This window comes from Anas platyrhynchos, chromosome Z (assembly GCF_047663525.1).
Source record: "Anas platyrhynchos isolate ZD024472 breed Pekin duck chromosome Z, IASCAAS_PekinDuck_T2T, whole genome shotgun sequence".
NCBI lineage: Eukaryota > Metazoa > Chordata > Aves > Anseriformes > Anatidae > Anas > Anas platyrhynchos.
The window spans coordinates 35,801,194-35,819,760 of record NC_092621.1 but is presented as its reverse complement, the minus strand read 5'-3'; the positions used below and the strand labels follow the sequence as shown (position 1 = coordinate 35,819,760).

At 37.1% G+C, this 18,567-nt stretch overlaps 1 protein-coding gene across 7 annotated transcripts in view; it reads right to left on the bottom strand.

The window, feature by feature from the left end:
* Nucleotides 1-18,567, bottom strand: part of CNTLN (centlein) — a 201,307-nt gene that overhangs the window by 157,607 nt on the left and 25,133 nt on the right. For 6 of the 7 annotated variants that reach the window (XM_038171270.2, XM_038171266.2, XM_038171267.2 and 3 more), the window contains exon 3: nucleotides 11,767-11,851. The exons of the other annotated variant lie outside the window; for it this stretch is intronic. In XM_038171270.2, coding sequence (XP_038027198.2) covers nucleotides 11,767-11,851 — 85 coding nt within the window. The remainder of the gene's footprint in view (nucleotides 1-11,766; nucleotides 11,852-18,567) is intronic. 7 annotated transcript variants of the gene reach the window in all.

Genomic DNA, 18,567 nt, shown 5'->3' with positions numbered 1-18,567 from the left:
TCTGAACGGTCTACAAAGTCAACTATTGCAGCAGTAGTGAAACATGATTTAGGTAAGCTATATCTGCATGAAAAAAATCTTGTTATGTTTCAAAGCATATTACCTGGGTACCATCTTGTATGCTCTTTTCCTCTAAAGAGGATGAACTTTTATTCTCATATTTGCTCACTTCACATGCTTATAAAGAACTGAGGGGGGGGGGAACACAGGAATATGACTGGGGAGCCATGACTGGGTAGAAATAATGGTCATAAAGAAGAGTTTCTAAGATACAGACAATTAAGTAAATTATCATCTGCCTTTGCCTGGGCAGCTGTTTTTGCTCTTTATTTCCTCAACCCATGAATTACTTTGTATAATAAGAATAATAGAGTAAAGACTGATTTCTTGAAGCAGAGAAAACAATCAGTGTTCCTAAAAGACTATCCTATTCTGGTAGGCAAGTGAAACAGCAGGAAAAAAAAAAAAGAAAAAAAGTGTGATCAAACACATGGGGCAACCTCCCACATGAGGTTATTTTGACAGACTTCACCAGATAAAAACACTCATCAGGAATTCATCTATTCCCACAGTATCTACTGTTTTTGTCTAGATAGCATAAAAGACAGGTTAATGCTACACAAGAACAATCTTAAAATTCTGCATTGACTGCAATTGTGCTTGTTTGAATACAACAGGACAAAAGCAACATTCAATAGGCTGTTGACAGCCTCCTGCCCAAGAACTATAAAAAATGTATATAACTAAGACAACTAGAGTACACTTGCAAAGATTTTTCCATAGACAAGCTTCCAAATACACAAAATAAAACTGTATTCTACAAGTGAATTCACTCTAAGAAAAAACAAAGGAATCTGCTGATACCCTTTTGCTTCACTGAGAAGAATCAAAGAATATCCCTTATATAATGTTGGCACCCAGAATGCTCCAGGCAACAGTACATACAAAGAAAGAAATACCGTGAGCTGTTGGAGCACATCTTCTGATGTTCAAGAGGACTGTTGTTCCAGAACTCATTTTTACCTTTTCTCATGGTACCTCTTTAGCTACAACACAATACAGGTGTTTTTTGTTGTTGTTGCTTTTTGTTTGTTTTGTTGTTGTTTGTTTGTTTGTTTTTCCTTAACAATATCCAGTTATTTACTGGAAATTACTACTTCTGTTTTAAATACTTTAATGTCAATCAGCAAGGGAAGCAAAATCACATGCTAAGCTGCACATCAGAATATAAAGGGAAAAAGTTTTTTTTTCTCCTAGCTCTGAAAAGAAGCACATCAGAGTCATGTCAGTATCTTGCTACAATTTTCCGTCATATTTATTGTGAACACATAAGCAAAAAGATATATTTTTAAAATGAAATTCATTTTTATCCAGCCTGAATTTAGACAGTATACTACCTTATGCAAGACAGTGAAAGTGACAATAATGCTATATAATAATAATAATGCTATATAAGAATAATAATGCTAGGATTCTGTTTTCAAAAAGAGTATCAGTATATACAATGACCAAGAGTAATAGACTGTTTGATGTTTTTATAGATATCCTCATTGAACTTCAGTGAAATATTTTTAATCGCTACATAAAAAGCATGCAGAAAGGACTACGAAACAAGAGTTGTACATACTATTACTACGTAAGTGTTTCCACATTTTGGAGTGGAGGAAGATTATTCATGGTACTGCAGTGTAAAACGTTACCAGATTACTACCAGTACTCCCTACGTGCTTCTATGCAGGTTCATAAAATGTAGGTAAGAGTGGTAACTGGAACTGATGAGGAACTCCTAAACAATGACTTTTTATGAAATACCAAGACCTTAAACAAAATGAATTTACTAATTAATTTACATTATTTTATTACAACTTAAGTAAGCACAAATTTATTATTCTCCCTTTTAAAATGCCTCTCTTCAAAATTTCTCCTTCAACTTTTACACATGTATTGTCATCAAGTCACCATTGTCACCACCCTTCTGTCACCAACTACCTGAGATCAGCTTACCACAGTCCTAACTTTCTCCCCTTGTTTCCAACTTTCCTTTCTTCTGGCAGGAACTGCAAATTAACTAGGTGCCATTAAAAAAGTACTGTCAACACTTCACATCTTTCCTTGTTTTCTCAAATTTCTCTTTATATTTTTTGAACTTCATTGTTCTAAACTTGAACACTCAGAAGCACAATTAACAATACTCCCAGTCACATTCAGATACAGCTCTCCCACAGAAAGAGCACAGAAGAAAAAAATAAAATCAAACAAAAGAAATCCACTTTCATCTCATGACTATTCATTAGATCCTTTAATTATTTTCAGATGTAGGATGAGCAGAAGTTCTATGTAAATAATTCATGAAAAGGTAGCCATATGTTATAGAAGTCATCTGCTGCATTTAGCAATCTGTATACTGTCCTTTCATAGTCAAAATGACGCTAGCCAGTTATGATACAAAATGCAATTATTTTTAAATCCATACAGCTCCAAAAGTAAAATGCTGACAGTGCTACCTGATTCTACAGTAACATGATGCCTTCATTCACAAACACCTATTCAACTTAGAACTTGACTCCTAAGAAGGAGAGAAAAAAACAAGGTAAAAAAACAACTGTGTATAATGGATAAAAACGTAACTTGTGCAACAGTATTATGAGTACATATCTCACTATTAATGCCTACTTTTCATGTTTGCCCTTAAGCTATAACAATCTTTAACAAAAAAACAGCAAGGAGAGGGGAACTGAAGTGCAGGAGTCCACTTGATTTTCATAGCACCATAAGTTTGTTTGTTCTTCTTTATCCCATCCCATGCTCCAGGACTCCCCAAGAAGAAACAATTTAAAAGGATTTACCTAATAAAAAGAAAAATGATGCTGCCAGAAGACATCAGGAAATCCATTCCCAACATTAACGAGAATATCAGAACTTCTATCAATAATAGACATGAAATAAACATAACCTAGAGATGTATATAAAAAAAAAAAAAGGCTGAAAACACTGTCCATTCAAATGTGTTTACCTACTGTTTACGTATTAAAGAAACAAGGTGGGTCTTTTTTTTTTTTTTTTTCCAGGAGGAAGAAAAGAAAGTGAAGATCCTGTAAAGAAGGTTGGTTTTGTTTTTGTTCTAAGAGTATCAGGTGAAATGGCTCCACAGAGAAGCAGATCAGAAATATAAGCAGCTAATGACATTTTGCAGGTGGGGAATATATTCTTGCTCTTCTGCCAGTAGTTGGTCTTGCACCTGAATTCTCTCCTGACCCATAGATTAAGTAAGGGTCAAACAGTATAATCCATTATGAACACTATGGTCCCCATTGTGCTCTTTAGACTTGTCTGATGTGATTAATTGGGTATCTTCAGCAAATTTTGCTATCTTAATTATACCACCCAACAGAATTTATCAGTATTTCAACATGTGGTGGAAATACACTGGGACTTCATGTAGCGACATCATGTAGTTTTGCAACTCTAGTGTCTTGCTTTCTCTAGCAGCAAAAGAACAAATTCTAGCCAAAAATCTGCTAAGCAGATGACAGCAATGACAAAACTTTATGACATGTGCCATTGTGTTCCATCTGAGCTGCTCTTTACAACTACTTCATAGCACTTTCCTTATCTTGTTCATTAAAACAAGGTTACACAATTTCTTTCACTTCTTACCATCTCCTACAATCTCATGCATCACTTCTGCTTGCTCCTTCTGCTGCAGAGGCATAAGGCAAGCATTGCCAGCAGCTGTTTTTGTATTGACAGTGGGAGCCAAATACTGTTTCTGGCATGGGTGCAATAGATTTGCCATATGTGAAACAACATACGCACAAGCTCCCTGCCCTAGAAGGGGAACCTTTTCACAAGAAAACACCTCTAGTTTGGAAATGAAGCGGCACTGCTGAAAAGAAAAGCTGTAGCTTCACACTAAAACCAGCATCTCTCCCAGTATAGCGTGTATTGCAGTAATGCATCTGCTAGATTTAAAGATTAATGGGCCGTTTTCCTCTAATGAGGATATGACAGCTCTCAGGATAACTAACACTGACAATATAATCGATACTGACAATCTTGCCACAGCTCTAACATCACCTTAACCATCAGCTGCTCTGAATAAATCCCCCTTCCTCTTTTGTCTAGTTGTTCTCAGCATCAGGTCAGACTGGATTTTCTATGGGACCTCTAAAAACTGTTCTGTAAAGCAGCACAATGAATCACAGAATCATTAATAAGGTTGGATAAGACCTCCAAGATCATCTGGTCCAACCATCCCCCTACCACCAACATCAACATGTCCCTGAGCACCACATCCAACCTCCCCTTGAACACCCCCAGGGGCAGTGACTCCACCACCTTCCTGAGCAGCCTGTTCCAACGCCTGACCGCTCTTTCTGAGAAGAAATTTCTCCTAATTTCTAACCTAAGCCTGCCCTGGCACAACTTGAGGCCATTCCCTCTAGTCCAGTCATCTGTGAGAAGAGGCCAACCCCCAGATCACAAAACACATTGACACATTCTCTACTCCACCTCTCCTTAGCAGATATATATTTGAAATGATGCAAAGCAGCAGCCCAGCCCTCTGGATCAGACAGCAGAAAATCCAAAATATCTCTTTACCCCTTATTGAGCCCACTATTTCCAAATGAAAACCAATAATTTGCTGATTTTTTTTTTCTCTTCTTTGCACAGCATGATCTTCGAGGAACTGGGTATTTTCCTACATTGCCCTCCTCTGCAAGGGCTGCACAAGGTCCTCAGAGCAAAATAGCCTCTGTCTTTGAAACTGTGTATGACTATGAGATCTGCAGGAAAGGACACCTACAAGCATTTACTCCTGACACAGCAGTATTTCTTTACACTCACATACATCAACATTGCCAGATCAGGTATAGTAAATAAAGAACAGCTGTTGCTATGATCAACTTTTCTGATAAGCTCCTTCCTATGTGTGGTCAGCATATTCATATGGGCAGTACTTCAACTCAAAGGGCACGCTGCCTTCTGCTACCCTGTCCTTAAGGAACAGGGGTTTTCTTGAATGTGAGCAAATCTGCCTGTACTCAAGTAAGAAGCCATGATATATGAAAAGATTCCTCATCAATAATGTTCTTAGAGGGGGGAATAAAATCCAGCTTCACCCAATCACTATACTGATCTTACAATTGAAAAAAATATGTTTCACTAAAACAAACATGATACACTAAACAGTTAAGAAGTCAATTTCTTCTACAGTATAAACAGTTTCCAATTACTTTAGAATCCATTTTTATCTGTAGAAAAAAGGCTATCCCATCATTTCTCTGATTGGCTACTTAATGGTTTTTACCTGAATTGGACAGGAAATTCTCACACTACACCCCACGCTCCTACAGGACAAACAGCATCATAAAGATGAGGCCCACAGAAAAATCTCTTTTACTCCTTTCCAGACTTATATTGAGCTCTGCTAACACAGGAATCAAGCATTTCACACCAGTAGAACTGGCACAGGACAATTAACATCACTTTTCTTCATTCACTGTACTTTTTTCCTGTCTAATCTGAGTGCAGCTGTCATTTCAGGCTAAAAACACAACTTAGAACAGGAAGGCAGAGCAATAAAGATCCAGAAGCTTTAGACAACTTCAGGCTTGGCCACTCAGGCAAATTAATGAAAATCAAGTGTGGCTTTACAGCATACCTGTACCATCACCCAATATAGCTGCTGTCTGGTAGATTAAGTGGGAGAACTCTTTCCTCAAAACTGAGTAAGCTAGCACACAGAAACACATTTTCAACTTGCAGAGAAAGCATTCCTGTTGGGAATTCACACAAAAGTACTAATGAGCTGTAAAGGCACACTGTAATTTACTGCTTATTAATTTCTTCAGACAAACAAGCCCACAGGTATTAGCCATAGTCATCACACTGCCTACCTCAGGTAGCCTCGTATCAATAAAACAAAATCAGCAACATTCAACTATTTGAATTATATTTTCCTTCTTGTCTTTCTCACGCAGGCCAGTTCCTTAATGAGATTTCTTTCCCTTAGTTTTATGAGAATGCTAACTAGAAGTTGGCAAGCAGTAAAAAAGACACATGATAATTCACCAGTGAAGTCTGAAAGGGCTGCATCTAACAAATGGGTTCCAGCACTGAATGATGAACTATTTTCCAAGGTACAACTTGAGTTAAAAAACCTTTTTGAATAAAAAAATGTCTGTGTCCTCAGATATTGTTCACTTGCATTATCTATAAATATAAATCTCATTCACTGGAGAAACTTTTTTTGCAAGAGTTTACAAACTCCACATAATCTCATCACCACTGACACATTCAGCTAAACTCCCTATTACTGAAATTATTCTCATGTCCCTCATTACACAAGAATAATCAAGGTTATCTGCTACTGGAAATAAAACGTTAAGATGGCAATAATGTGTGTGTATACATTTGTCTTAATTTAATAACAGCATTTTATTACAAAGAAAAATACAGTCAGGTGAAAGTACAAAAGTTAAGAAAAAATTATTAGCGTTAATTAATGCTTAAAGGTAGAATTATGCTTCTTTCAATTGGACCCATTAAAGGGGCTTTAATACAGATTTGCACAGCAAGCTGAAGATTTTCAAGTGCAGATAATGAGGCAAGCTAGTACTATTTTAACCCCTCTAGAGTATAATCGGTTGATAAGGTTTGAAACCTTACAAGGTCTAGGACAAAAAGATTAGCTTTAGTTCCACCAGATCAGAATTGAAACCTAATTAATTAACAATGTTGTAAAGACAAAAAAGGTTTACTGCTACTTTTGCTCATCTTTAATTTCATCTTCTAAGGAAAACAAGCGAAGATATTTTAATCTATTGCATGCATGGCGAAAGACTGAATTTCCTGCTCCCACACTATCCTCTAAACTAATAGTTTAAAAGTCACAAATTTGAATGTATTATTGCAAAACCTCACCGTATTTTAACAGGAGGAGGGGGCAGGGAGAAAGACATTGGAGACAGCAGCAGTGATATATTTGAGACATACAAACATTATACATTAAGCACACCAGGAAAAAATGTTTTCAAAGAAAACAGGAGAATGAAAAAGATACCTGCAGCAATCAGTCTTCAGAATAACAATAATCATAACTGTAGGAAAGTGCTGTATCCACATAAAGGCAGTAGTTACACATTCTTTTCCTTGAAACACACAGAGAAACTACGCATACATCGCAAGGATGCAACACTACTGAGGAAAGAGTTTTGAAACAGTGACTTATGATTCTATGGCACTAATGGACATGAGTTAGTGAAGGGACTTGGTAGGTGATGATCTTGAAGATTTTTTCCATTCTAAATGATTCTGATTGTATGACTTAATGCTATTAGTCATACAAAATAAAATGTCATCAATAAGACAGGTATAGCAATTTAGTCATCACCCTCAAAGGTGTGAGATTTTTACCACACAGCATTTAGAATAATTGATACACACAACACCAGGTATGGCACAGGTGTGACTACCAAGAGTGGTCAATGAGTTACAAAGACAGTAATAAGAGGAGGAGGAACAATGGGAAAAATAATATGGAAAGCTCAAACATGGCATGTTTTGTTTCAGAGTTATGTGCAATAATAGATGAAAATACTACCAATTAATAAGTACTTCAATGAATACGATATTATTTGGACCTTCAAAAGGTACACAAGTGCCTCACATAACATTTAAAATGTTGAAAAAACAAGCAGCTACACAATAAACTCATGACAAGAAATAAACAGTCATACATTTATCTAAATCTAGTATTACACCATTTTAATTTAGCAAAGGTGCACATCAGACTGAATGATGCTAATGCACATAAAAGGTCGATGGATGTGCTCTCTTCTCACAGAGAAGTTATCAGACAGCAGAAATTTTGCAAAAACAAACTTACATACATTTTTACACTTAAAACCATGAGTTCTGTTCTTATGAATATTGGAGTATTTTTTTCCTCGATTAAACAAAATTGATTAAAGACTGTACTCACATTTAATTAATTAATTAATTTAGTAGATTTTCTGTAACATCCTAAAAAAAGGAATGTCTTCAGCCAGCTGAAACATCTCAGTACAAATACTGAAAGGGTTGTTAAACATTGGAACAGGCTGCCCAGGGAAGTGGTGGAGTCACCATCCCTGGAAGTCTTTAAAAGACATTTAGATGTAGAGCTTAGGGATATGGTTTAGTGGGGACTGTTAGTGTTAGGTCAGAGGTTGGACTCGATGATCTTGAGGTCTCTTCCAACCTAGAAATTCTGTGATTCTGTGAAATAAAGCTAATTTAGCTCTCAGTATTAAGTAACTATAGGCATCTCACCTACAGTGTGGGGAATATGATTTCCTATTTATGGTCATTTTAAATGGGCTCTTAGGCATGTCAGGACAATGTCTAAGCAGAATACAAGAGAAGGAGAATTTCATTCTAGGGTTTTGTTGCTATTTCTGGCAGCAACATCAGCTTACATGTCGAATGACAAGTTTATTTGCTTTTTTTTTCCCATTTACAGCATGGATTTGTACCATCAGCTGATCAGTGGCCACTCAAATTCCTAGTAAATAAATACCCTTGTGACAAATGTTATTGTTGTAATTGATATCCCAATGTGATGCATGAAAAGGAAGGGAAAACAACAGAAAAAAAAAAAAGACTGGATAATCCCACCTTCCCAGACATAACAAACCGTTAGACTGCAATATGCAGGGTTGAACTGTTGTTTCCTATACCTTATAGAACAGAACTTCCAGTGTTGTTACTGCCAAAACTGACACTTTCATAAACAATACATTGATATGTTAATTACACAAAGAATGTCATTTCTCCTTAAATAAACAAAGAATGAGCAAATACAGAAAGACAAAATAAATGAGAATGCTCCCCACTATATTGTTCTCTATCCCAGCTCAAGTCTTCGATTACCCTTTGGGTCCAAACCACCATGAACACTGAACAAACTCAGAAAACAATCCCCCTCTCTTGCAATCTGGCGGCATCCCAGGAAACGGATGAGGTAAGACCAGAATGCTACCGGTGTTGTATACAGCTTTAATACACAGCACTGGCCTTTGATACCAACCAGTGCCCTTCACAATCCACTCCATGATTCAATACTACAGTATTGGAAACTACACGAAATGGCTCTATTGAAACATGTGTTTCAGCAGGCACTATCACAGAAAAAGCAGCTTCTGATCCACTCATCAGCTAATTCTTCCCATCATGTTGCCAAGCCATCCTTTCCTTAGTTGCCTCTTTTCCTTGGTACTAGTTACATTTCCAGTCTCTCTCCACTTGCAGATAGTAACTTCAATGCACACAATCAATTTCAGATTTCTGATCAATATCAATTTCAGCTTCCAAAATTGATCTGAAACCACAGATAGCAATCTCATGGAGATGCATGCTACAGGTTCAAAAGCTAGCACAGCAGGCAGTCTTTCTTAAAAGCACATTACTGCACACAAATCCTTACAAGCATCTTACACTTTTTTTTTTTCTTTCAACTAAGGATAGGGTAAAAATGCAGCAACAGTCACGAAATGCTGCTTAATAACTTCGATGTACATGTAAGCACCAGATGCATTATGAATCACATCTACAGCCATTGAGGAACTAAAACCACAGAAACTCTAACACGGAAAAAAAAGGATGAAGAATCACACCTCAGTGGTGTTTCTTGTCAGGCAGCAGATGTATCAGTTTTTGAACAAATCCAAAGCAGGTAAACTCTGGAAACTACTTTATTCCACTGACTATAGATAAAGTTACCTCTTTCAAATAAGAAAGATCCTAGGGTCTAGGCAATAAGAATTGGGAGAAAATTTGTTAACGATCTGGCTGAAGGGGCAGAGCAAACCCTAATACTGCTGACAACAAAAAGCTTGCAGCACTGATTGATAAACCAGAGTGTCATGCTGCCATCCAGAGGAACTTGGACAAGCTTGAGAAATGTCTGCCAGGAACCTCATGACGTTCAACAAAGGGAAGAAGTGCAAAGTCCTTTGTCTGCAGAACAGCCGCCCCAGGCACCAGCACATACCCAGCTGGAAACAGCTCTGCAGAAAGGGACATGGGAATCCTGTTGGAAATCAACCAGGCCATGAGCCAGCAACGTGTCCTCATGGCAAAAATGGTGAAGGGTATCCTCATCTGCATGAGGGGAAGTAAAGTCAGCACATGAAAGGAGGTGATCCTTGGTTCAGCACTGGCTACACCACACCTGGAGCTCTCGTCCAGTTCTGGGCTCCCCAGCACAAGAGAGGCCTGGAGCTATCAGAGAGAGTCCAACAAAGGGCAACAAAAGTGATCATTGGAGTGGAGCTGATCTCACACAAGGAAAGGCTGGGAGAGCTGGGAGTCTTCAGCCTGGAGAAGAGAAGCCTCAGCGTGGGGAGGATCTCATCAATGCCAATAAATACCTGAAGGGAGGGTGCAGACAGGACAGAGCCAGGCTCCTTTTTGTGGTGCCCAGTCCTGGGACTGGAGGCAGTGAGCACAAAGAGAAGCACAGGAGATTCTGTCCTGATGTTCACAATCTGGAAGCACTTTTCCACTGTGAGGGTGACCATACACTGGCACAAGTTGCCCAGAGAAGCTGTGGAGCCTCCTTCCTTGCAGACAGGCAAAAGCCATCTGGACATGGTCCTGGGTAAGTTGCTCCTGCTTGAATAGGGCATTTGGGGCCAGATGACCTCCAGAAGCCCCTTCCTACCTCACCCCATCTATGATTCTATAGAAACAACTACATTTATCAGCGAGCCTTTTATCCCCAGGAATGGATGGCCTTAGGCAGCTGAAAACAAACTCTAGACTGTTGTCTGTGCTTACGGTATCAGCTGTTACCTGTAATTATAATTCTCTTTCTCTCCCCCCAAATTACACTTGGTTTAATCATGATTTTTTCCTTATTAACATTCTTAGTAACGAAAAGCAAACTCTCTTTTCCTTATAGTTTTTAGAAGGAAGTCATTTGAGATTCATGAGGAAAAGAAAGGTGTTCTGCCTCTTCTTAGTGCTTGTAAGTATTGGTTTCATAAGTATAATACTTCAAATCCTGTGAGGAATTCAACAGCTTTGATTATTTTTCAAATAATTAATTTAGTTTTTAGAAATGAGCTCATTTACTCAATTTCACTGACAGCTTGTTTCCATACATGTTTTTCACTTAATTTTGTGCTGATACACTGTACTCATTTTTATTTTGAACAAGCAGTTCAATAAAGAACATACATGACAGACGTTTCATTTATGTATGACACTTCAGATTTGCCAATATTGTCGTACAGTTTATGGTAACAGTTAGCTCAATTGTGCTATATGTTAGTAACACTAAAATACTTAGCTGTATTGCTTTTAGTATACTAAATGGTTAGTCCTCATTACTCTAGAAATGTTTTATTTTTGCTTAAAGCACTTGTCAGAATAGAAAAATCTTTCCAACCAAAAGTATATTACAACCAAAACCTAGTCAGAACTCTATTAGATTAAAATCCAAATTCGGATAATTCTGTGAAGTAAAATTAGGCATCAATTTACTAAAACTTTTCAGAAGAAGTTTCATCTAAACTCAGAGGAACTTCTTAAGTAACCGGTCAACTGTCTGAACAACTTTTCTGAGTTTAACTGACACTTTACCAGAAGGCTATAATTTCTGAATCACCTGTGACTTTCACCTTAAGACACAACAAAGTATTTTTGCATCTCAAGAAATATAAATTTGATGTCAATGATAAAAGTTTATTGACTGCTCTATTTAAATATAATACTAACCTGTTCTAGGGTTTCTATTTTGCTGTCTTTGGCTTGCAAAATCTCTAATACCTTTCTGTCCTTGACTTCAGCTTTCTGCTTTTCTCTGGAAACAAACAAAAAAAATAGACACTTTATTAGTCATAATTTGCAGTTAATCATTTGAATTTTTCATGTCCTGATAATGAATGTCATTTTAAAGCACAGAAAATTAAATTATCTGAAACTGACAGGCCTTGCAGAATTAATCAGGGAGCATATGGCAAGTGACAGCAAATTACATCTGTAAACAGCTAACACAACTTTGTTCTAAAAGAAACTGAAGCAAGAGGTCTTAAAATACATTTTTAAATAGCTAAAATTATCTGCCTCATTCCTCCCCAGCTGCATAAAGTACACTTGTCTACAGACTGAACAAAATGCTTTTCCCTTCTTGGTAAAAGAGACACACAAAGCTGTTTGGACTTGTGAAGTCCTTCTCTGGACTACATGGCATTTCTGTCTGAAACAATCTTTTTTTCTGAATATCATATATGACAATTTTACCATTTACTATCTTACACATGGATGGAATATATAATTTTTACAAGATAAAGAAGACTGGGAAGGTTGCATAATGAATGAGCAGAGCCTCTCCAATGTGGTAATAAGTACAGGGCTATAATAATCTTCACAACACTTCACAGAAAACCAGTTGATAAGTCACTAACACTTTGTAGAACCACCTCATCACATTGTGATACTGTTCCTTTAACTGTTTTAAATACTACTTTGCTTACTGGCTTCTCTTTCAGGAAAAAAAAGAGAAGGAATGGTTCAATAGTAGGGATGCAGATATTCCTGTCACATGCATCTGTGACAAATGATCTGAGAAATGTACTATTCTCATAGTGAAAAATGGCCAATTTCAGGTATCCCAAGCACCACAGGTGGCAAATAAGCAGAAACTCATTCAGATCATCCCTGCTGTCATTATACAGTTAAACTTCCATTATTGCTAGACATAAGCCATCCCTAGAAGCAAAGAATCCTATCTGTGCAGCTTTTGCTCCACCAAAATGGGAATCTTTCAGAGGTAGAAAGGAAGGGAAAAGTGGCGTTCCTAACTCTGTAAATCTGATCAAAAGTGAATAAGAATATTCATCTGTGTCCAAAAAGCTTAATCAGTTGAAGCAACAAAGTATTATGTAACAGGGAGTAAACATGGGCAATTTTTGTTCTCCAGCATTAACTGCATATTCTACTCCTATGAGTGATTTTAAAGGCTAAAGACCAGTGTCCCTGTAGGCCCTTCACTACCATATACATTTAAATAAATTAAATAAATAATGACTTAAAATATCTAGTCTGATCTTGAGTAAATAAAGAATTAAGTAAAAATGGTATAGAATTTACAGCAAGGGTTTTGGGAACCAAGGTTTCAAGGCTTCATGTGTGATAGCAAATGATCTCCTACTGCAAATACAGAACTGATGCATTGTAGCATTCAAAAAAGAATAAAGAATAAATGCTGAAAAGATATGTATTTAAATTACACATACCTTGGAGAAAAAATAAATGTATAGGATATTAAGTAGTTGTATGGCATAAATAAATCTATTTCTATAGATAAAATAATTCAGAAGCTGTAATGAAGAGAGAAAAGTGAAAACATGAATATTCAACAAGTATTCCAGAAGAAACTAAACAGGAAAATGCATATCAGATCCTGACCTAAAAGAGGTTGATCTCTTGCTATCACAAGCATCAAGGAGTTGCTATATGTTGCTACGAAGATGTGAGCTGTGAAATATATTGTACAGAAGGTGTTCCATAGTTTCTCTTTGAATACCTAATAAAACTGAACTACATGTAAGTGGACTGTACTTACAGAGATCTGTGTAAATATGAAGTTATCTCATGTATTTCTAAAGGTTACACTATGATGTCTTTTGAAGAAAAATCTAGTGACAAAAAAGGCAACAGAAGAGACTAAACAGAACAAAGAGGTCTCATAATACTCAACATGCAATTAAAAATGACCCACCCTGACAGTAATGCCTAACTAGTTGCACTGACTTAGAGTGGCATTGAGCTATTTTCTTCATACGGATTTTTGACCAAAACGGTGTTGATAATATACTAATATTTTAGTTGCTGCAGAGCAGGGCTCACACAGACCCAAGGCCTTTCCAGCTCCTCCTGCTGTCCTGGCAGTGAGGAGCCTGGGGTGCACCAAGAGCTGATGGAGGACACAGTCAGGACAGCCGGCACAGGCTGACCATGTGTGTCATACTCAGTAACACAGCTGGGAGGAAAGACAGGAATGGGGGACATTTGGAGTTACAGTGTTTGTCTTCCCAAGTGCCTTGTGTGATTGAACCTTACTTTCCAGGAAATGGCTGAGCATCTGGGAAGTAGTAAACTGACTCCTTATTGTGCTTTGCTTGCCTCTACAGTTTTTGTTTTACACACTAAACTGTCACTATCTCAACCCATGCATTTTCTAGCTTTTACCCTTTTGATTCTCATCCCCATACTGTTGGGGGGGGAGTGAGTGAGCAGCTGTGTGGGGCTCAGCTGCCTACCAAGGTTAAACCACAACACTAATTTCCAGAATTCAAACTATCCAGTTTCAAAAAAAATATTTCTGAAAAGTTTATTAACCTTTGCAATATAACATTATCTTTACAGTAATTTTAATAATAAAGTGTAAGAAAAACTCAGAGTGTAGATACTTTTCTAACGCTCATCACAGAAGTTTGTACATTCCTGAAACAAGTCTACCACTCATGATAGGTACTGTCTGTTATTATGCAACTTAAATGAGCCAAAAGTCTGCTCCAGCCCTTAGCAGCTACCAGGCGTCTTTGTCAAAGTTAGTGTTTGCTGTACACAAAACTCAAATATTTTGGGAGGAAGGATCTCTCTCTCTTGTAATGACAATACACCATGATGAAGTGATGCATACTAAATTGTAGATATTATGGTACTCCAAGTTTCTTCACCTCTTAGTTACAACTAGGAAAAAAAAATCAACACTTTAAGATTAGATGTACATATAACTGCTTTGCTTGATCCAAAACTTTAGAAGCTATAGAAAACAAACAAAAAAGTGAGTCGCTACTATGAAATACTTAGAATAGTAATGCATCCAACACAGACTTGGACGATACAATACAAAACACACAAACCGCTGAATGCTACCTCCTGTCCTCAAAGGAATCCTGACCTCAACTGCTGACTGAAATGTCCCAACCATGCTTTGCTCCCACAGTGATTTACTTCCCTCCCCATTTTAGTTCAGCTGTTTTTATTTTGTATTTTTACATTAAACCATTGCTCTCAGCACTCTTACTTCACCTACCATCCACAATCTGCCATTGTCTTTCCAGCTCCTCTTATCACCACCTCCGCTCAGAGAGCCAACCTTTTTTAAAACTAAGCCTAATTAAACACAAATACTGGATAATTAACTAACCTCTTAACTCAGCCATGCAATCATCACTTTAAAATTTATTAAACCTGTTTTCTAATGGATTAATTGATCTGTAAACCTGATGGTTCAAGGCAGATACCTTAAAGCAAGTCTCAAAAGAATTCTACAGGTGTTTTTTTTCATTTTAAAGAGAGAAGGAGAAGAAAGGGAATAAACCAACCAAGAACCAGGCAAGTGAACAGATTTCTCTTGAGAACTGAAAAATAGTATGCATACCTAATTCTGGTGTTTTATCAGTAGTCAAGCACTTACAGAGCCCTGTAACTTTAGGACAAGGCTGCACCAAAGAGGTTTTAAGAATAAAGTGTGAGACTGGAGAGAAAAAAAAAAAAAAAAAAAAAAAAAAGCAGACCTTTATTAATCACTTAAGCAAAAAATATGCCAGTATATGTAAACACATGCACAGAAGAGCCAGTTGTCCAAAGCACATTTGTAATTAAATTCTGTATTTTATCTATTTATATGATCCCCAACCAAATACTTTGAAAAGATCTGTGAAGGAACAAAGTTTGAAAATACAGATCTATCACGATCATCATCATAAGTCACAGAATGGCCAAGGTTGGAAGAGACCTCTGAAGATCATCTTGTCCAACCCCCCCTGCCGAGCATGTAGAGCACATTGCGCAGGATGGCATCCAGGCAGGTTTTGAATATCTCCAGAGAAGACGACTCCACAACGTCTCTGGGCAACCTGTGCCAGCCCTGTTACCCTCACAGTACACAAGTGCCCCCTCATATTCAGCCAGAACGTCCTGTGCTTCAACTTGTGCCCCTTGCCTCTCGTCCTGTCTCTGGGCAAAACTGAAAAGAGACCAGCTCCATCCTCTTGACACCCTCCCCTCAGATACTTACACCCATTGATGAGGTCTCCCCTCAGTCTTCTCTTTTCCAGGCTAAACAGGAAGCTCTCTTGGCCTGTCCTTGTATGACAGGTGCTCTAGTCCCCTCATCATCTTCATAGCCCTCCTCTAGACTCACCACAGTATCTCCATGTCCCTCTTGCACCGGGGAGCCCAGAGCTGGATACAGTACTCCAGGTGTGGCCTCACCAGGGCTGACCCCCACCCAGGGATCACCTCCCTTGACCTGCAGGCAATGTCCTTCTGAATGCACCCCAAGACACTGTTGGCCTTCTTGGCCACAAGGGCACATTGCTGGCTCATGGTAAGCCTGCTGTCCACCAGGACTCCCGGGTCTCTCTCTGCAAAGCTGCTCTTAAGCAAGTCAGCCCTCAGCCTGTTGTGGTGTTTGGAGTTATTCCTCACTAGGTGCAGGACCCTGCACTTGCCCTTGTTGATCTACATGAGGTTCCTCTTGGCCCATCCCTCCAGCCTGTCGAGGTCCCTCTGAATGGCAGCACAGCCCTTTGGGGTAAATGGAAAAAATCTAATGTAAATTCAAGGATTTTTTTGGCTATGAGGGGTGGGTGTTTTTTTTTCCGGATTCTCAAGATTATGCAGGTTGTATAATGTCCCCCAAAATAGCTTCATTAGTTATCACATGCGGCTCTAGAAAAAAAAAAAAAAAGGAAGAAAAAAAAAACTAATTTTAAGAACGCAAACACACATGACGGATGTCTTCAAAAGACTAAAGCATAAGCTGAAATCTCACATGGAACTTTATCAGCAGCTCCTCCTGCTGGCATAGGATGACTTCCAATATTCATTACAAGACAGTTCCCCACAGACACTCAAGGTAATGTTACTGGAAGTTGCATATCATATTTGGATCTGTTGTTATGCCTTAAAACGAGATTAGCTAAGAACTGCAGTCATCTCCTCCTCCCTTTAAGAAACATGTAGAAAAATCTTCAACTGATTTTATTAATTGAGTCGTTATGTATTTCCAACATATTAAAAAAGGTCCACTGGAATATGGGAAAAAATTCAGGCACTGTCAAGAAGCTGATGATGATCAATGACTGAGACAAACTCCTGTTTAGCTAATTAGAACCACTGATGAGCAATAATGATGTGAGCTAAGAATATTTGCAGACTTCTTTAGGATGAAAAATGGAGTGAAGAGAGGCTGTCAATTTGTACAAGTTTTAAGCTCCAATCAGTTTTCCCATGAGTACTACCTATTTCAAATGTTTAACACAGCTGTATTTAGTTAACAAAGATTATATAGATTTACCTTTCTAAAAAAAGAAGAAACTGAAAAAATATTCTTAAGCTCAAGTTTTTTCCTGATATGATATTTTCCTGTGTTGTGCTATACATTACACAACAGGACAGGATAGTATTTTTGAGGTTTGGCCCATTTTTAATGACTTGTCAAAAATGAAACATTAGACTATAAGGAAACGTTTAGGTGTTCACAATAAGGTGTGAAACAGAATACTCATTCTGAAACAGAATAATCATTGCAAAAACAAACAAAAACAAACAAACAAAGATTTTCAAAACAAAAAAGTTTGGGGAAGTATTGTAGGACAGTATGTTTCTAAGAATCTTCAACGAACGCATTCTGGGAAGAGAATCGTATTATATCCTACCACAGGTCTTAATAAGTCAAGCAATTAACCATTTTCAAGAAAAAATAATTCAAAGTTACATGCAATTATGCCATCGTTACATAGTTTTAATGAAAATAATTTTAACTAATAAAAAAATCAATTTTCCTGTTCACAGGTTTCATGGCATACCTCCTTTCAGTTTTACAAATAGCAAGATTAAAAAAAAACAACAAAACACACAGAGCAGGTTCTACAGATTTGGCCTTAAATAATCAAGAAAGTTAAGAGTACTCTTAGAACTTGGAGCTATGTGGTAACAGATAATCAAAAATTTTATTTTAATAGTTTATGTATTCTACCTATATAATACATACATATATATATGTATGTATATTTACCCATATAATACATACATATATATATTATATATATATATTATATATATATACATATATATATGTATATATATACATATATATATGTATGTATGTGTTTTACCTATATAATACATACATATATATAATATATATAATATATTATATATATAATATAATATATATATATTATATATATATATATAATATAATATAATATAATATATATATTATATATATTATATATATATTTTTTTTTAATAAAGTTATAGTCAACTTCTGCGATGCACCATTTAATATAACTGTCATCCCTCCTGGTCTTCACACTTCCAACTGCTTTGCATAGATACTTTACACAAGTGCATACATTCAGTGTTGTTACTAAATAGACAATGAATAGCCCACGTGCAAAGTGAAGTTGTACATTATACAGTCAGTGTATAATCATGTATAAGTATGACACCAATATTGTAATTTACATTAATCCCTGTGGCTGTACAGTTAGTGTT